Raw genomic sequence first — 21,317 nt, 5'->3', positions numbered from 1 at the left:
TTAAAATAAATAAATAAATAAATAAAAATAAATAAAATGTTTTCATTGCTATGAGCACTGAGACTGACATTTAGAAAGCACATCACTATTTTTTGTTCCTTTGCTGTTGTTTGTTGGTCCTGATCTCAATTCATTTTGATATTTTAAATTGTAAGAGTGGAATGTTAATATATTTCAATCTGGCAATGTCAGAAATTTTTCAAAAAAAAAATTATCAGCCTGATCTTTTTTTTCCCGAAAGTAGAAATCTGATGGTACTTCCACATTACCCAGAAGTATATCAGAGTTGACAATCTTACATCAAAGAAGTTTGAAACTAAAAAATAAATTGCAGCATAGTTATCATAGAAATGAAACAAAACTTTAAAATACCATTTGAAAAGAAGTATCACAAAAGCTATTGGGGTATTAATAACATTATAACATATGAGCCCAGTTATTAAAACCAAGGTCATTTACAATAACACTGGTATATTTCTTTTAAACACCATTTGGCTGACTGAGAATTGACTCATATTTATATTCTTATCAATTAAACTATAAAATAACTAAAATAAAGTATACTCTAAAAATTATTAATAAAAAGCATATCTCCAAAGGAGGCAATAAAAGTTTCTGAAATATTCAAGGAGATTTACCAAAAGATCTGGGCGAATGGGAAAGCAGCACCATTGTAGAGCTTTCGGGTTAAAAAGAATGTCAAATGTATGAGCGAGTGATTTCTTGAGAGTAGGCTAAAATTAGATGACCAAAAATATAAGCACTACGGCTCAAGTGTAGAGATATAAAGATTTTCCATGAAAATGAACAAGTATAACATACAGATTCTGCAAGCGAGGCAAAACCGTTAAAACTGAAAATATTGTTTTAGCTGGTAAAAACATTTTTATATGTAAGTGAATTATGGTGTTTCCTAACTGCCTAAAGTGCAGACTAAATTGACATTTTAAAAAATCTGTACAATTTGTATGCTTAAATGGGAAAAATAGAATGAGAAATTAAAGTGTCAAGGGAAACAAGCAATAAACACAGTAAAAGCACGGGGAAGCAAACCAAGCAAATTGTGCTGCACAGAGGGATCTGCTCCACAGGCTAAATCTACATCTTCAGGGCTCAGACTCTAGGTCTCAGTATGTAGCTCCACATGAAACCATCTAAGAAGCACAGGCACTTTCCTGCCTCTGTAGTGGGACTAAAGCCTGATAAATTATGGTGTCCAGGAGAAAGCAACTGCCAGGTCTTGGTTAAGAAACTCCCTCTTAGGCCTCAGAAGAACAATAGTTTAAAGTCATGCTAGAAATGCTTCGCAGAGAGGGATGGGAAGATGGCTCAGTCAGTAAGAACAGAAGGACCTGAATTCACATCCCCAGCATCCAGATCCAAAAGTCAGGCTTGGGAGTATGTAGCATGAATAATAAAAACCCAGAGACAGATATTGGGGTTCAAGCTGAAGATCAGAAAAGTAAAGCAGTCAGCCACTAGAGAGCTCTGACCTTTATAAAATCTTCAGACAAAAAAAAAAAACCACACACACAAACACACACACACACAGAGACACACAAACCCTCCAGGAATGCTGAGAGATAGGAAGAGTTTTCCCCAGGAAGGAGTTCCTGATTGGTTATCCAATACCACTTGGTCAGCCCTGAAATTAAACACATACAAGTAGCATTACATGGACTGAGCAGTGTCTGTTGTACGTGCAACTAATAAGGGGTAAGAGGCCATGAATTTAAGAGAGTAAAATCAGGGTGCATGATAGAGGTTAAAGGGAGGAGAGAGAAATGTAGGAAATGATGTAATGATAACTTAAATTTTTAAGTGAAAAGGCTGAAGAGAAGGCACAGCATTCAAGAGACTTGCTACTGTTCCAGAGGACCTGAGTTTCCTTTTCAAATAAAACAAAACCAGGAAAATTTACACAAAAGGAGGATGGTTGGCTCCATCAATTTTGCATTCTATAAAATAGAGGAAGCTTAATCATTTATGACTTAAGTATTCTTCTCAGTTAAGACAAATGCAGGTAGGTGGCTGTTTTGATAGGATTAGCTGCTCACTGCATATCTAAGCACCATTATGTGCCTTCTTCCTCTTCTTTTCTTCATTGGGACTTCTAAGACAATTTCAACTGAAATCAACATTGAACCAGAGGAAAGTACCATGCAGGGAATTGTCACTTTGATCAAGAAAAATAAAAGCCCTTTTCATCACATTTTAGCTATTTCTTTAGCCCAGTTACAATCAAATACACACTCCCAACTCTTAGGCAAGAGCACAAAACTCCAACTTTGTAGTGACATGCTGTACCTCTGCAAATTGCATACTTGGAACATGTCAAGTGGTCAGGATCTTTATAAAAAACAAAACTATGACAAAATGAGTTGCCCATGTGCACACCTCCTTCAGCTGGTCTGAGGACACACTGCCCTCCTGCTTCAGCTCACTTAAATAATGACTAGAGGGTAGCCATGGTTACTTATGAAGTACCCTCCCCCTAGGTTCATGGCTGTGAACTCTAGGTCCTCCACTTGTAGCTATTCCATGTTTGGGGTAGTTATGGAATCATTAGAAAATGAAACCTACTTGTTAGAAAGAAATCATGGAAGGGTGAAGGCAGAAAGCAAGGTCTTACAGCCTAGTGCTGCACCATTGCCTGTTTTCTTGTTGCTTCTTGATCCACCAGGATTGTGAGTAAAAAGCCTTACAATCCTGCTGCCACAGCTCAAGGCATTCCTAACATCTTCATCACACCTTCTTCACCAAGATTGGGCTGAAACTCGGAGGCAAATAAACCCTTCCTCCCTTCCACTGCTTCTTGGTGAATCTAGTTGCTGGAGAAGCCGCTAATGTAAGAGCATAGTGGGCAGTGCAGCCGACTGCTAATGGCTTTAACTCAGAATCTGGCTGGAGAAAACAGCCTCCGAAAGTCCACCATTGATGCTGGATTCCCCTCTGTATGCTGTAAATACCATTGGTTAATAAAGAAGCTGCTTGAGCCTATTGCAGTGCACAATAAATAGGGCAAAGCAGGAATTCCAAGCGGATAGAGAAAGAAAGAGTAAGCAGAGTCAAGGAGAAGCCATGTAGCCACTGCACGAGACAGATATGGGAAGTTGGATGGAACCTTACTGTACTCCAACCACGTGGAGATACACAGATTAATAGATATAGGTTAATTTAAGATGTAAGAGCTAGCCAATAAGAAGTGTGAGCTAATAGGCTCAGCAGTCTTGTAATAATATAGTTTCTGTGTGATTATTTCAGGTCTGGGCGTCTAGGAACAAACAATTGGCCTCTGACAACACATCAGCATTCAAATCTCAGTTTGTTATTGCTGCTGTTAAGAAAACAAAATCCACTAGGATTATTTGCCTTTAGGATTTAAGATTATAATCTACAGGATCTATGCTTAGGTACTTATTTACCTAGCAGTGACAGGTCACTATTTGGTAACTTAGCATCTGTGGCAATCTTAGAGATCCAATAACAAATAATAAGAACTGACTATATTTAAGGTCTGGAGAGATGGCTCAGCAGATAAGAACACTGACTCTCTTCTAACAGACCTGGGTTTGATTCCCAGCATCCACATGGAGATCTGATGCCCTCATCGGGCTTCCATTCACAGCACTTATGAAGTCTCCATTTGGTGGCTGTCATCTCTGAGCTCTGGAAAGCTCTGATTCTGTAGAACTTATTATTTCTTTAATTCATTTATTTTGGAGATGGTGATCATACTGTGTTGCCCAGACTGTTGAATTTTATTTTACGTTCCTTGGCAAATCCTCAAGAGGATCACACTGCTATTGCCATTTCCTCTCTTTCTGCTGACCCTGTCATGCCTCCTCCCCTGTTAAAACCTAAAGATGTACTATCTTTTCTAACTAAACCCCACATTTTACTTAATAAACCCAATTCTGTTCCTTCCAATGAGTAAGTAAATAGAATCTGGGACCTGATAGTCTCACCTACTTCTGCATTCAAAAAAAAAAGGGGGGGGGTAAGTTGATTTTACTTAAAAATAATCCTACAATGCTTTCATTTCCACTGGGCCTAGCATTTCCCCAGAAACTCCATAGTTGTTATTTTCATTAACATTAGAATGATGCTATAACTTTAATTTTCTTTTTAAAATGGATAGTGTATAAAATGTCATGAGCCCAATACTGCTGAAAAGTAATTTTAAGATCCAGTATCCGTGAAATCTTAAGTAAGATCTCCCTTCCTTGGCACTGCATGAGGAAGTGGGAGCTGCCTTCCACATAGCATCATGGCAGCTGTCTGACGTCTTGTGAGGTCTGAGCTGGTTCATCTGGCACTAGTCTTGCTGATATGTCAAAAGTAAGGGAAGTGAAGGAAACCCAGAAGCATCTAAAGGGTGGAGAGAAATTCAAGGTCAGATCTATTGCACAGCATTGGTAATGAAAGTCCCAAGACAACAAAGGCACAAGGTCCCACAAGGGCCTAGTCTGCCAAATCACACATCTTACTGTGCTAAGAGCGCTTTGTGGTGGAAAGACCAGCCGAAATAACCATCAGAGTCACTAATCTCCGTACAGGGATGAAAACAAATATGCTGGTAAGCTTGATGGACCAAGATGGATATGTAGAACCTAAGATGCCCCCTGACCTCCACACGTGCTCCATAACACCATAACACACATGCACTATACAAACACACTAAGATAATAAATACAAAGATTTTAAGAAAATTAATAGATAATTCATATGTACATTTTATATTTAAATAAAACAAAAAAAACTAAAAAGGAAAGACAGAAATATCCTATCCTCACAAAGCTTTATAAATATTAAGTATTATATAAGCATTAGATATTGTTTATCTGGATTTCAGAAGATCTACATTAGACTCAATCATGAGTTTGAAGATGAAAACAGCAGCAAGTTTTTACATGCAGAGCTCTAATTTAGTAAGTATAAAACGATTGAAAGACAGGCAAAGATGCTGGTGTTGTCTAAAATAGATGCCTTATTTAATGTTGCAAATTGTGTGTGATTTTACATCTTCAATTTTGTTTGCTCAGAATTTCAAACACAAACAAGATATAAATACACTTAAAAAATTTTTTTTTCTGGAAATAAAGGCAGTACCAACACTGAGCAAATATAAACAAATATGGTAAGCACACCTACACAGAATCAGGACAAACTATTTTTAGCCAAAACCCCAAAACCACCATGGCATTTTTATGGCTTATGACTGAAGAGGACCTTTCAAACCAGTGTCCCCAATTCGAACAGTAAGTCACTTCAAGGTTGATAAAAGATGATAATATAATATAATACCAATATGTCAGTATCATAAAACTTAGAAACTTCATCAAACTATCCTTTCCTGGTAATACATTCATAAATATTTCACTTTTATAAAGCTGGGATTCCAGTGGAGAACAGTTATTTCTATGTACTTATTTTCTCATTTGTATTGCCTGTGGATATCATTCTTACATTACCTTTGCATGCTTCTACATTGACAGTATTTCAGACTACAAACTTCCTGAAGCTAGCTCGGGTTTATAATTTTCTTATGATTACATATGGACCCAATATGTTCCCCAAAGCAACAAAAAAGAGAAGTTAAAACTCCAATGACAAGGCACACAAACAGTACTTGAGAGACCAAATTAGCAATTGTTCAAAAAATAAAAGATGTGATTAAAAATCAGCAGGGAAGCTGCCAGTAGAGAGCCCTGAAGAAATGTGATTTACACAAAGCACAGAGACTTCCAAGTATTGGGAAGGACTTGTAAACAACTGAAGACCGCTCTCCTGATGCCACAAACTGAGGAATCGTGGGTAAATTCCTGGTAGATTTCTTAGAAAAGCAGTTTGATATCTGTTTACCAAAATCAGAATGTTCTTACTTCTTCAAACAGATTTAAATTTGTGGTTACTATTGAATATATGTCTATATAAACTTTAATGGAACAAATTTTTAAGCACAAATTTAGCACTGATTTAACATTTACTAAACTGTTAAATTTTTGTAATTACATACACAATGTAAGAGTCATTTATTGATAAATAGCAAATACTAGTGAGTTAGTAACAGGAACTGTGTTACATCTCTGCCTACTTTCCAAGATATTAGGTATAGTATTGCCTACCTGTAAGTATGGAATTTCAACCAATTGGTCTACAGAACTCCAGAGCAGACCTCTGAACTACCGTAGTGCAGTCAGGGTTCTGTGGAGGGCTATTATCACTGACATCCCTCTGACTACAGAACAAATGATGATTCCATTCTTTCTAAAAGTTCTAAACTAATACCTGCAAGCCACAGGTTTTCAATGAGAGCTTGGAATTTGTGGATGGAGGGAGAACTTGGTTGGCATAAAACCACAGAGGGCCGCCTATACACCTCAGAGGAGAATGACTACAGACGGCCAATACAAAGCAACAGCGATCATAAAGCGCTATTACTATTCTTTCTCTGCCCTCTCTACCACCCTCTATTACTCACTGAACCCAGTAATACAAAGTTATTAACACATGCCACATTTCTAGCAAATCATAGCAAAGATGGCTATATTGGGAATCTAACCTAATAATTCATGTATCAGTGATAAATGGGCTCCACCTGGTCTACTGTTCTAGGTCTGTTAGCAGATAGGCTTTGTTTCTGGGTGATCAAACATTCCTTGAAATCTTCATTTATTTCTCCTGACATGATTCCTCTTAAAACATCATTTCTTTGCCAACATTTTTGTCTAGAAGACAGCCTGAGATGTTTACCCACATAGTAAACCTACCATAAGTTTAACATTTAATCAAAATTGTTTATTGGACATGTGTCCATATCTTTGAGTGTGCATATATAACCTTTCCCTGTAGACTGAGCTTCCAGACAAGACAGGTGGATTCTTACCAACCCTTTTGTCTCTACAGCCTCATATACAACCTCCTTATATACACTAGCAAATCTCTGAAGACAACAGTAGAAGACTTTGAAGCCGATGTGAAAAATAGGAAAGATATTATACTTTGGGGCAAGTAACTTTTGACAGATCTCAAACTTCTATGTGACTATGTGCAGAATTTTCATAAACTGCAATAAAAATAAGGAATCTTCCTTGACAAACAGATAAGTTCTTCTGTGATTTAAAACTTCTGTTTCAGATATTGGGTTCATATTAGAGATTATAATAAACACAACCTGACTAGTAGATTGCTTTTAGGATTTTAATCTTTAAGGTGAAGGCCTCACCAACTTGTTCCTAATGAGCATCCCCAACCAGCATCTCCTAATAACAGTATCTGACTTTCATAAAGGCTCAAGATCATGGTTAAAGTCTGCTTTATCTAATGAACCTGACTTTAGAAAGAGTCTACATAAATGTGTGCATAGGGTATAATAATTCATAGCTGTATTTCTAAAGGCCCAATAGTTGCTGGGAATAAGTCTTTTTATTCCCTGGATATAACATCAGGTTACTTTTTCCTCTCCATCCCTTTCTTATACTATAATACATTTTTATGCATTGGAGTCACTTAACAATTAACTTGACAGCAAAGGCTGTCAAGAGTAATGTACAACGTGAGATGACAGGACTAGGTAGTCTGCTTGTTCATTTCCTGGCCACCCAGACCTGAATAATAACACAGAAATTATATTAATTACAATACTGTTTGACCTATAGCTTAGGTATATTCCTAGCTAACTCTTACATATTAAATTAACCTATTTCTATTAATCTGTGTATCCTCATGAGGCTGTGGCCTCCCTTTAAGGCTCTGGCTGGCAGCTGGCATCTTTCTTCTTTGGCAGCTACATGGCGTCCCCTTGACTCCATTTACTCTCTCTATATATCTTTTTCAGCCTGGCTATATTCTGTCCTGCTACAGGCTGAGGTGGCTTTCTTTATTAAACAATGGTAATAAAACATATTCATAGCATACAGAGGGGAATCCCACATCAGGACTGAATAACCTCTGTTCAGAATTATGAAACCTGAAGGAGTTCTCACTACTTCTACTGCTACCAAGAAGAGCATAGAAGAAAAGCTCTTTTTCTTATTTCTTTTTACAGCACTTTTATATTCACAACAAAAAAGTCTCAAGTTTTTAGTACAAGCAGGAATAAGTGCAGTACAACCAGATGACAAGGAGTAAGCTAGAGCTGTAGAGGAGTGATCTCAAGAGATGTATTAGTAGAAAATTGAGTAAGAGCATGAAAATATTGATAAGGATAGGCTGGAGAGAAAACCCCAGAAGGTCTGCCCATGCTCTATTCTTGTGGGAGCAACCTCTGCCTAATGCTAACACATGAGGCCATGACATCCATTTTTATAGTTACTGTGAACACAAATCATGGGAATCATCGTTCTGCTTTCTAGGGAGAAACACAGCCACTAAATAATAAGAGCTTTAAGATAGCTAGATCACTGCTGTTTTCTGAGAACATTTTCTTCTCTTAGATTAAGAGGGGTCTTACAATCCAGGTTCGGGTGACTCTTCTTCCTAGGCTTCTGGGAACACTTAAACTACAGGCCAATGCCACCAAGACCATCTGAAAGAACTTTTATAAAAATAAATGAATGAGCATGTGTTTTGTTTACCAATTCAACTATATCATGCAATCAAATTTTGGTCTTTAAAAATAGTGGGCGAATGGCACACTTCATCTGAGAGCTTCAGGGAGGGAGCAGAACCTCTAAGCAAGGAAGGTCTGAGTTGCCATGGCATTTTCAACCACGTATTGTGACATCCTATTAGTTCAAGGAGTAGTAGTAAGGGGTCTATGGCTGCTTTTCTAGCTCAGACCCCAATCCAGAATATTTTTTCACCTGTATCTCACAACCTACAAAACCTACAAACGGGAGGTGAGGAGAAGAGAAAGGCCACCGTGCTAACTCTCCTGAATACTGACTCTGAGGCTATCCAAGTGAGAGTACTACAGCTCCCACTGGACCTGAAGCTGTGCTGTCTTTTACAGCTGCACAGTGGCTAGAAGCAGAGTTACATATTCTTTGTCATCCTTGTTACCTTCTGTGGCCACTCCTCACAAGTTAATCTCCCTCATCTTTGGGAGCGATTCTCAGCAGTTGGAAGATTTGGGTTTGACGACCACATCTACAGGTACTAGTAAGATAAAAGTCAAGAGTCTCCACTGGTGTAAAGGTCCTGACTCTGGAACCTGGGTGGCATGCACACAACTGCACCAAGACATTGGGTTACTGAGTAACCAAAGGAATATAAAGTATCACAGAAGAAGCGTGTTCTCTTGACTATTAGCTTGCCAAAGCAGCCTTACCATGACGAAAAAACAGTGGAAATGATGAGGGGGAAAGAAGTGCGCTGGGAAACCAGGACAGAAGCAACACAGCATGGAGAGGCGAAAACGATACTGTTGGGTATCTGAGAAAGAGAGGAAACAGATGGAAAGGCAAGCCCACAGCACAGGCCAGGCCAGAGAGTTTAAGAACACAATGTGTAGACTTTTTCCCAATGAAAGGCTACCGAGAATTGTGCACGAAGGCCAGGCAGCACAAAGAAGACAGCAGGTCAAAAAGAGGGAACAGGCGCAAATCAAAGACCACCAGGAGCGCATGCTTCGAGGGAGGGAGCTGATAGAGCAAAGACTCAAGGAAAGACTCTTGAGAGGAAGCTCGAGTCAGCTCCCTTCACTAGAGAAGCTGGAGAGAGTAAAGAAAGAGATGAAGGACCTTGAAAGGGCTAACGCACACCCGCTTTTGGAGTTACGCACTAAAAGTCTGATTATGCTGGAAAGTCTTATTGAGAAGTCTCGGGTAAGAGAGGAAAGGAAAACGGCTATAAAGCCTCATCAAAGGAAATTCCTCGCCTTCCCACCCTTTTTGAAAAGTCACGTACGAAAAGTCAAAGATCAGTAAAATTTCAGTGCTTTTTGTGGAAAAAAAAGTACCAGAAATTAATAAAGACTTTTAGAATTTAGAAGTTCTGTGTCATTTGGAGATTATACAGTAACTCTGAAAGTCCATCTTTTTTATAAAAGAACTAGAAAGTATAGAAGGATGGGTCAGTGGTTAAGAGCACTTTCTGCTCTTGCAGAGGACCCATGTTCAGTTCCCAGCATCCACATGGCAACTCACAACCATCTGTAACTCTAGTTCCAGGGGATCTGACATCCTCTTCTGACCTCCGCAGGCACCAAGTGCACAAACAAGTATGCAGGCAAAACACTATACATATAAAATATATTTTCTCTTATTTTTTAAAAAAGGGGAGTTTAAAATTAACTTTATTCTCCATAATCTGCTTTTCTCTTAATAGGATTCTTAAAAACGGAAGCACAAACCATCCTTAATAGTCTGTGGAATTATGCATTGTAGACCCATAGGACAACAAAAACAAAACAGTCAAGGAAAAAGGGTAGGTATATAAGAGGATTCGGGAAGGTAGATAAAATTTAAACTACAAAAGCCAAATGCACAAAATGTTTTAAGACAAAGGAAAGGCCAAAAGAAAAGTACTTCTCATCTGTCATTTTCATGAATTATGGATTGGCATGAAAAAATCAGACTCTTAAGTTGGAAACAAATCCTTTGAAACAGTCTTTAAAATGTAAATAATGTGATTTTAATAGGAATATATTTCAGAATCATTTCAACTAATCAAATATGATAAAGATTTCATTAAGCCAAATTCTCTAAAGGCAAGCCTCACAAAAGCACATGAGCCAATCACACTCATTTGGCCAGTTTCACAAAGAAGGTTAGGGTAGTGGGTGGGGGTAAATAGAAGGGCGGTGGCTATTTGTCAAGACAGGCAAATATTTGTATCATGCCCCCAGGCAAAAGACCACCCAAAGATGTGTTCACCAGTGAAAGCTAAGGAAATAAGCATAGTCATCAGCACCAACACAAACAATGCTTTTTCCAGAAGAATTTGTTTACAAAATAAACCAAAAATCATACTTGCAGACCCCTTTCTACAGATGAATAGCACAACAATTTAATTTTGATTAGAAAACCATTAAGTTGCAGCAACCCCTTGCTTCTTTGTGTCTCACTACAGGGAACACAAATGGTCACTTTTAACATGTAGGGAATTGGAAATATTTTCTGAAAAAAATACCACAGAAAAAATTTAAACTTTTTAACAGACGTCCCTGTGGCAGTAGGCCAAGAATTTCCCACATCTTGTGGCCCTCTGGCCTCACTTCCTTACTACTGCTCTGCATAAGACACTGGTAAAGTTCTAGAAGCTTTCACCAAATCACACGTTTTGTTTTAAAGAACTTAACCTCTTGTATAAAACAAATGAAACAGATTTCTTCAATGGGGAACCTAGTTAGTGTTTTAAAATATAATTTAAAAATCCATGTGATAATATAGAATATGATTCCTCAAAATGGGACAAGACAATAAAAAAACAGTGGATTAAAAAAAATTCTGCACATTTCTTGAGAAATAGTCAAATTCCAGGAACACCTTGGGATGTGGCGTTTTACATATTGAATAACTGAAGAATTCTCATTTTGTCCAAAGAAACCAAGTAAGTTGAATGCAAAGTTTCTTGATGCAAAACACACTAAATGCCTTCAAGCCTGACCATTAATTTTTAGGAGTACTTTTATATATTTAATTTCTACAAACAATCTTTTCTGTTAAGCATGTAAAGGTAAAACTGTGTAAGGATTTCCAGTCAGTCTCTCATTTGGACCATTGTATTGATTTGGGGAGTAGATCTTCAAGAAAGAATAAAAACAGATCTGAAAAATTAATTTAGCCAGTAAGGTAAGATTAAAAACACAAGTATTTTAAAAGAAGATAAAGCTAATTATCTGATAAAGGACTTACATGAAAATAGCCAAACAACTCTAACAACTCAATGAGAAAAACTTGAACTAACTAGAGGCCAAAGAGCTCATTAGAAGAAACATCTATGAAGTGACTTTTAGTCATGCATTTAGGACTGTTAGTCCCTGAAGAGGCAGGCAGATTTCTGTGGATTTAAAAGGACCGCTTAATCTACAAGTTCTGGGATAGCCCAGGCTACATACTGCAGCTGTCTCAAAAAAAAAATGATGATGATGATGATGCACAGGTGGTAAATACATATATGAAAACATGCTCAGTGAGTGCAATTAGGGGATTGAGAATGAAAATGAGCTGTTACTATTTACCATTAAGGGACACAAAATGACAAAATTCTGTCATTTATAGCAACATGGGTGGAACTGAAGACACTGAGTGAAGTAAGCCACACAGGGGAATGATAAAGCACTACAGGTTTCCACCTCTACAGAATATAAATAGGCTTAGTTCAGAGAACAAACAAGCAGGGAGAGCAATGGCTGGCAGAAGCCAGAGGGGAAAGCAGAGGGCAATAAGGAGAAGTGGATGCAGGGTTGCAGGGGTACAAACCATGACCAGACAGGATGACTGCTGCGTTTAGTGCATTGTCGGTATTTGTAGTTAACATACAGTGTTATTCAATCCAATACAGATAACAGGTTTTGACTGTCCTCTTCAGAAGCAAGCAAGTTTTAGATGATGGATAACTGAAGCATACAGAGAAGATCAATATACAAAGTATTAATGTACCCAACACAAAGGTTTATTAATAAACCTTTACAATATGATTGCTATGCATCTGAAAGAAAATTAAATGTACTGTTACGATGCAATACTGCAGGCAAATTTCTTAGCATTTACCATAAGGAATATAAACTTAAAAATACTCCACAAACCTACTGACATGCCAAAATAATGGAGGCATTTTCTTAACTGATGTTCCCTCTTCCAGATGAAAGCAGCTAGTGTGAAGCTGACAGGAAAAAAAAAAAATGAGCCAGCACACATGAAAATATGCTCAGCTATATGACTAAAGCTATAAGACTCTGGAAAGGCAAAGGTACAAAGAACTTATAAACGCTGACTGCTAAGAATTCAGAGGGGAAGAAAGTGGTCCAAGTGGAACACATATATTGCTAAAGCAATCAAACTATCTACACATCTATACTATACTCCCATCATCAATACATCACTATAGACATTTGTCCAAGTCCACAGAGTGTGAACTGGAGTCCAACTCCTAATGCAAAAGGTGGCTTTAAATAATAATGACAAATACTGGCTCACCAACTGTAACTGACACTGGAGTAGGAGAAGAGTAGCAATGGAGGACGGAGTACAGGGGAAGAGCTTTTCTGCAACATGACACTGTACTGATAACTAAAGTCTATAAAAGTAAAATGGGGGCATTTTGGTAATGAAAAAGTTATCTATATTTAAATTTCATAACAGAAGAGTTTTATCAAAGCACAAATTCTGTTAAGACTAATTTAAAACAATGCATGCCACTGCCCCAGCAGAAGCAGGAAAATGCTCCCGTGGCATACATAATATCACAGAACAATGAAGGTTGTGAGAAAATAATAATCAAATTACTGAGCTTCTGAAATTGGTGGCCTCAGATTTGAGACCTGTATGTCTTTAACATATGTTTTCGCACTTCTTTCATATTCACTGATTCTCCTGAGAAAAAAATATCCAAAGGACTGAGATGTCTAAGAGAGCAATAAAAAGGCTAAAAGGGTTCACTGCCAGCTGCTGCACAAAGGAAGGCCTGACTCCTAGCTCAGTGTTCCTATCCACCAAAGTCTTTCAGTTTCCTGGAGCAGATTTTTCTCACATCTTTTGCAGACACTCACATGGGTAACCTGTGCTCTGGTTACAGCACAGGTTCAGGTTCTGAGTCTTGCATAATAGATCCTGTTTCTGATACTGACTTTATGGGGGGGGGGGGGAATCAAGGCTTTGGGGGAGATTAAAGTCCCATCACATTCTAACTTATCCAAACAAAAGTCTATGTAAAAACAAAAATATGGTGGTGTGAAAAGTGCTTTAAAATAAGAATAGTTGGACCACAGAAACTTGAGTAACATTAAAAAAAAAAATGAGATTAAGGAGCTGGAGAGATGGTTCCGTAGTTAGGAACACTTGCTGATCCTCTTCCAGAAGACCTGAGTACAGTTCCCAGCACCCATACTGTACTGTTCACAACCTCATGAACAATAGCTTTGCAAAGATGCAACGCCTATGACCTGTCGGCACATGTGCTCAAACACACACACACACACACACACACACACACACTTTGAAAAAGAAACTTTTTTAAATGTGAAGAGTAAATTTGAGTCTTTTCAAAAGGGCACAGTACTATAATTCAAGGTAGCATCCCAAGGATGATAAGTAAGGCTTTTTTTGTTTGAAAATTAATGATTATTTAAATAATGTGCTCTTGATCAAGAATTCAGAAAGAAAATGTTTCTGCATTTTAAAAGATTTTTCTCACATGAGAAAAGTATAATTCTGTCAATATTCTGATCTGGTATTTCTAAAATAACAGATCTAGCCCCAGGAATGAAAGTTATGAAAAACTGAGCAACTTTGAAGTTATAGCTGATGATATCGACCCAAGGTAACCATCTTCTGCAGAAATAAACTACTATAAATACTGCCAATTAGAAAGAAAACTGTAATATTTAGAACACAAAAGTGAAAGCCCTGACTTCTAGTATGGATACACAGACATCAGCAATGTTGAAGTTTTAAGAAAACATGTCTTCTCCAGTTGTGTTGCAGGGAAAGTCTGTAACGGCCAGGCCAACTTTTCAAGACTCAGTGGTACTTACTCTAAAAACAGGACAAAAACAGAAATTATGGTGCTAGTTGTGATGAACCTTTAATGGTTCTATTTCTCAAACTCAGTAGTTGAGAGTATTTTAAGATTATGTCATAATAAACCTATTTTATAACATAACATTAAATATCAAGACACTGCATCAAATTAATGTCCATATATCTCCAGGGTCTTAAAAGTATGTGTTTGAAAAATAGTGAAGAAATTTGAGTAATACAATAAATATATTTCTTAAAAAAATAGTGACTCCATATGAAATTAAAAAGTAAGAATTTAATTTTCAAGATTATAAATATTCTTTAAATATTCAAAATATAAATATTGAGATAAATAAGACTCACAGATAACGAGATTTTGGCACACATAACAAAGATACATTAATTAATTCTGTAAGCTAACATGCTTTTGAAATGATTTTATCTATTTATGTTAAATATATCCTAATTTTCATGCACATTGAATACTATATATATAATTTGTGTGTTTCATGTTAAGGTTAAAAGAATCAGATTAGGCATTTGGGCCTTGATCTTCCTTTGCCAGTTTATTCATTCATTAGAAATCGGCGACATGAGTCACCATGATGGCACAGGCTTTAATCCCAACACTCACACTTGGGAGGCAGAGGCAGGCAGGTATCTGAGTTCAAGGCCAGCCTCGTTTACATAACAAGATGCACACCAGCCAGGGTGTGCATAATGAGATCATATCTCAAAAAAAACTTAATTAACTAAATATTTAACAGAAATCAATGGCATTATTTTGTTGGCTACTTGGTCTTTATATGGCTTACATTGGTGGTCCTCATGTCATGACTCAAAAATCAAGAAGATTCTATCAAGCCCTACATTTTACAAGGCTCTTTTATTAAATTAATTGGTGACAGAAAACGAAGTTTTCAATCATCTTTTACAGTATTAACTCTACTCTTGCACACAACGCATGCAGTTTCTTGTCAAAAGAGAATGGTGAGTGTAGTTGGCAAGAAAAACAATAAACATAACAGTACTTAAAGGACTGGTTAGTGATACAGAAAAAGAAAAATCACCACCACACATCTATAAACAAAATATACACTTTGTTAAACTAACTGTCTAAAATAACTGACAAAAGTACATTTAAAGCATTTTTACTTTAAAGTAAAATAAAGTCCTGGAGATAAGGTGCAGAGTAAGGCTATCTTTGGAAGTGGCGATTTTCTAACTCTTTCATCAGGGCATGCAGCACAGCATTCTACTTGGATACATGCACATGCACAATAGCGGTTCTCCAAAGTGCCATACAATCTAATAGGAAATGGGTTCTAGAGCAAACACACTACACAGTCCCAAGTAACAGGAATGTTTTAAAAATATATCTGCAATACAAAGGAAACTAAATTTAACCTACTGTGACTGCTTATGTGTGTCGGTTCATGCATGTCCATGTGTGTGTTTGTGTGTACACATATATGCATGCTGGTACCGATGTTCACAAATACACAGCATGTGGAAGCCAGAAATTGGCATTGGTGTCTTCATCACTCTCAATCTCACCTGGAGCTCGCTAATAGGAAAGATTGTCTGGCCAGCAATCTCTGGCATCTGCCTGCTGCCTATTCCCATAAGCCCCCTCCACTCCAGGGATGGGGACTAGAGGTACAGAAACTCTTCACGATGCTCAGCTATTCTTTTCTTTTTGTCTGACACTGGGTTTCTCTGTGTATCTCTGGCTGTCCTGGAACTCACTCTGCAGACCAGGCTGGCCTCAAACTCAGAGATCCACCTGCCTCTGCCTTCCAAGTGTTTAGATTAAAGATATGTGCCACCACAGCCTGGCTATGCCCAGCTTTTACATGAGTGCTAAATAGAAACTTTGGGTTCTCACGCTGGCACAGTAGGTACTTTACCAGTTAAGCCCTCTCCATGGCCCTATTGAGGTATTTTTATTTAAGTTACTAAATATAGTTGATCTCATCTTGAGTAGTATCCTACTTTCACAGTGCTTAAGAATAGTTATTCCAAAAGATATTGAATATTCTTGTAGCAAAGTTATCTGTGTCTAGCACCCCAAACTGTAAAAGAGACAATAAATGGTTAAACGAACTATAGTGGTGCGCCGGCTAGTTTTATGTCAACTTCCTTACAAGCTAGTTTTATCTGAAAGGAGGGAACTTCAATTGAGAAAATGCCCCCATAAGATTCTGCGGTAGAGAATTATGCTGTAGTGATCGATGGGAAGGCCCAGCTCATTGTGGGTGGTTCCATCCCTGGATAGGATGTCCTGGGTTCCATAACAAAGCAAGCTGAGCAAGCCATGAGGACCAAACCAGTAAGCAGCACCCGTCCATGGCCTTTGTATCAGTTCCTGCCTCCAGATTCCTATACTGTTTTAGTTCCTGTGCTGACTTCCTTTGATAATGAACAGGGACATGAAAGTCTAAGCCTTATTTATTTACCCTTTCCTCCTCAACTTGCTTTTGGTCACAGTGGATCACAGCAACACTAACACTAATTTCAAGTGAAGTTTAAAGATCTAATGTTTGGAACATGCAAGCTTTCAGTAATAGTTCTCACAGACATTTATGATTGTTTGAAATGAACTGGAAGATAGACTATTTAATTGTGGCAGGATGATGGAAATGGGGAAAGAAAGTAGATATGGAATTGCACAAATAATGGCCAAATAATTGTGTGATTTTATAATAAATATAATAGAAAAATGTGATGAAAATGGATATAGCCTAAAGAAAAGGCAGTAATATTCCGAACTTCTAGTCTGTGCTGGGAAGATGGCTCAGTTGGTAAAATGTTCACAAGGCAAGCATAAAGACCTGAATTTGGATCCCCAGAACCTACAAACAGCCATAAGCAACAACGTATGCTTGTAATCTCATTATTGGGGAGGCAGAGGCAGGAGGATCCCTAGGACTATAAGCTCCCAGGGTCAGTGTCAGTGACAGATGCTGTCTCAAAATAAGATGGAGAGAGACATCCATCATTGGCCACTGGTTTTCACGCATACACACACACAAACACACATATTCAGCAGAAAAACAAAACAAGGAACTTCCAGCTTACGCAGATGAAGTTGAAGGGTGTGTGCCTCAGTCACCTCAGCCTGCACAGTGCTGTGGAGCAGGGGAGGGAGGAACTCCCTTGGGTTTTCCCTGCTCTCAGGAACAACCTTGTACCTTGACATTCAGGGCCCTTTGAATATAACCATGTTTTGTTTCCACCATGAAATGAAAAATACTACTGACCACTGGGAATCAGTGATAAGGTCTTACACAAGGCTGTGTGTAAAGAAATCTTACAAAAGCTATGCAGGGAAGAAAACTTATTTGCAGGACAGAGAAACAAAACATCAAATGAAAACCTTCATTTTGATTGTGAATGATGTCATGGATTTCTTTTTAATTTATAACTGTTTTGACTTTATAATTTCATTACATTTAAATATTTTCAGGAGTTTCTATTTAGAAACACACACTTATACATGTTTTAATAACATTATGAGGAAAAAACACATTTCACAAAACACGAGGCTTAACCAACCCCTTGGGTTAGTGGGCTGTAGCTAGGGGAAGAACTTGGATTGCAGATTTACTGTTGATAAATGTTGTGACGCTGGCAACCTATCTTGACTCATCACTTACTCAGTTTTCTCATTTGTACGATAGTCTTGTCCGTGTGAGGGCTGGGGAATGATAAGAACTATGAACTGATTAAGCTTGGCACTTGGCATGTAACAACAAACATTTACACTCTGGCAAACAGCTGGCACAGAGATGCTAGCTGTGCTTTCTGTTAGTCAAAAGCAGACTTTGAGTTCAGTTTTTTAATCTACTGTGGATGTGACAACGAAAGACTGACTTTCTATGGGTGACATAGCCCCCATTTTAAATTAAAAAAAAAGGAGTAGGGGGTACTTGCACAGATTTAGGACTCTTAGCATTCTAAAAATACTGTCTGCAGCTGTTTAAAATTTATTTTTTTTTTAGACCATAGCACCACTGTTTGGTTGTTTCCAATTTCTCAGACCACAAATAGTAAAAGTGTACTCAGTCTACTGCAAACATAAATAGCAAATGCACGCTTCAGCACTTTTTAAAGGATATGGAAATTGGCAACAAAAACACAGTTCATGTTGAAAATTTATGACAGCCTGCCATATTTCTTCAGAAATACAATCAGGTAAAAATTAGGAAGATCTCTACCAGCTGGGTGGTATTTTCATGTTTTTTCACTTACATTTTCACTCGCTGAAAGACTTTCATTATGCAGCTTCTGGCACTTGATAAAATAGAGCAATGGTACCTTTGCTAAAACCACAGTGTCTCTGGTTATGTTTAGCATTACACAAACATCCTTCACCTTAGATATCCTTTCGAATTGGGTGTTTAATTGGACGTGCACTGAAGAGATGATCTTTTTCCAGAATAGGATACTTTCTGGATATCATTAACTAGCAGAATTGTGTTTTTAGAATTTCTCAAAAGTGTGTGAGCATTTCAACTACTAGATATTTAGTTCTATAAAATATACTGTAAAAATATGGAGAAAAGGCATAAATACAAAACAATTCATACTGCCTTATTGTATAGCTACAAATTAAAAGAAGGAAACAAAACAGTAGGAAACATGTAAAAAGCCACAACATGAATTGAATGTATTTTCACTGTTCTGAGTATATAAGAAATAACATACTCTCTTCTTGTAGGAGTTCGAGAAATAAAAACATTCATGGTGTGGAAGGTTGTTAAAATAAGTACTATTTAATGTTAAACTTAACAAAGAAATAAGTTTTTACAATGGAATAAATATTCAAAAATCTATTTCTTACCTCAATGTTAAAATGTCTTCCTTTATATATTTAAACAAGGAATACTAACCTACAGAATTTAACACTGAAAGGACAAATGATTAAAGGATAAAATAAATGGAGAAAAATAGCACTTCATAATTTTACAGAATTTATTTATATATTTTGTGTTTCTTGAAAAAATTCTTAATAAATAATCCAAAAGTTGGTGTCTTGGAGTCTCAAGGCATATGTCTGAAACAAAAGGATCGTTTGAGCTTAGGTACTTACTAGTCTGGGCAACATAATGAGATCCATTCTCAAGAGGGAACAAAGATTAACGACAACATTCTACACTCCCATCTACTTACTTAAATGAATTGGAAGGAAAATAAACCTAACAAGCTATTTTAAGGGCCCTAATCATCATATAATTTTTATCATTCATGCTTTATAGATAAACATTTTCAGATTCACTAAGTACATGATTTTTCACTGGATGAGAATATTCATGTCTCTTATAAAAGTTTAATAAACTACTACAGAAAATGAAAAATCAAATTGTGCAAAGACAGAAAACTAAGGTCAACTGAATGAGAAAGTCAACTAAAAAATGTTCTTGAGTACTGGTAAAAAATGGAATTAATTAGTTTTTTTTTTAACTCACTGAAAACAAAATGAAGACTGTGAACTGCAGGCATGCCGAGGTCCTGATGTCCTTCTTAAGCAGGGCCTCTTTCCCATCCTCCTCTAAGCACAGGATTTTTCCAGATAATGTTGAATGTATGATCTGGAAAATGAACCTGTAAGTATCAAGTCAAATGCAAAAAAAAAGGTAGAAGGAACAAATAATACCAACTGGAGAAAGATAAAGGTATGCTTCTCTCATCCCCACCAGCACTGATTTAGAATATAAACTATCAAGTCTTTCTTGGTTAGTCTTACCCTATTTTGAATGTTGTGTAGGTAACACAGGTTTGACAGCATAGCCCAGTCGTGGACCTAGGGGTTATCTAGAAGTCTCAGAGTTTGCAGCTAAATCTTTTGGTCTGTTCAATGACATATTATAAGAAAGGTTAGTTGTTTGAAACTGCCCATTATTGCTTTAGAATGTCATTTAATCACATTTTCCTAAAATAAGAGTGGATCTAATCAATATGAAAGCCAGGAACAGAATAATATTTTTCAAAGGGCTTTTCAAATGGAAATTTATAGTCTAGTGATGCAGTTTTCTGATTTGAAACAAGATCGCTTTTTACAAGTTTGAATGTTATTTTGTATTCAGAACAGCAGAGAATAAAGAACGAAAGTATAAACGTCTACCTCATTTGCTTTAATCGTAAGTTCTGAGATGGAAAGAAATACAGAATTCAACACTCGCAGCTAATGGAACATACAAACCTTGCAATTTAAAACGAAAGAGCTTCCTCCTGATACTGTATAGTCAGTTTGGGTTAAAAGAACATTTTCCCCTTATATTAACCATGAGAAACATAGAGAAAAAGAAAAAAATATCCCTGCCAACATGTTACAATGACTTGCTGAATATTTAACATATGGAAACAAATCTAGATTCAGAACCTGGGAACGGCCACACAGCAGTGAGCCATGCCTCATCGATGACAAGACACAGTCTCTTAGTGGAGGGATGCACTAATCTTGAGAAAGCTTGCTTGATCAAGGGTTGATTACAGTCTCGAACAGCCCCATCCAGTCTATGTGATCTGAAATTAAGGCACTGGTGATACCAACACACTCATTACTACCATGCAATCGTCATCTGTCCCTCAGAGAGGACACACTAACTGCTACCATCACCGTTGATGTAAGCTCTAGACAACAGGGAACTGTGTGGAAATAGTTCCAGCAGGCGGTTACAACAGTGT

General features: G+C 37.3%; 2 protein-coding genes across 5 annotated transcripts in view; one reads left to right on the top strand and one right to left on the bottom strand.

Moving 5' to 3' along the window:
- The window catches only part of Supt3h (SPT3 homolog, SAGA and STAGA complex component), a 363,212-nt gene that overhangs the window by 237,704 nt on the left and 104,191 nt on the right, over positions 1-21,317 (bottom strand). The gene's annotated exons all lie outside the window — the stretch shown is intronic.
- On the top strand, positions 8,742-9,872 carry LOC102000545 (putative uncharacterized protein ZNRD1-AS1). The gene has a single exon (XM_005359814.2). It carries the CDS (start codon positions 9,348-9,350, stop codon positions 9,870-9,872), a length of 525 nt encoding a protein of 174 aa, XP_005359871.1. The 5' UTR covers positions 8,742-9,347.

Source organism: Microtus ochrogaster, linkage group LG2 (genome assembly GCF_000317375.1).
Source record: "Microtus ochrogaster isolate Prairie Vole_2 linkage group LG2, MicOch1.0, whole genome shotgun sequence".
Taxonomy (NCBI): domain Eukaryota; kingdom Metazoa; phylum Chordata; class Mammalia; order Rodentia; family Cricetidae; genus Microtus; species Microtus ochrogaster.
This window is presented reverse-complemented; position numbering and strand designations above follow the sequence as displayed.

What these genes read in the sequence shown, in the direction of transcription:
- LOC102000545 (XM_005359814.2), top strand. Translation starts at nt 9,348, where the DNA reads ATGGAGAGGCGAAAACGATACTGTTGGGTATCTGAGAAAGAGAGGAAA.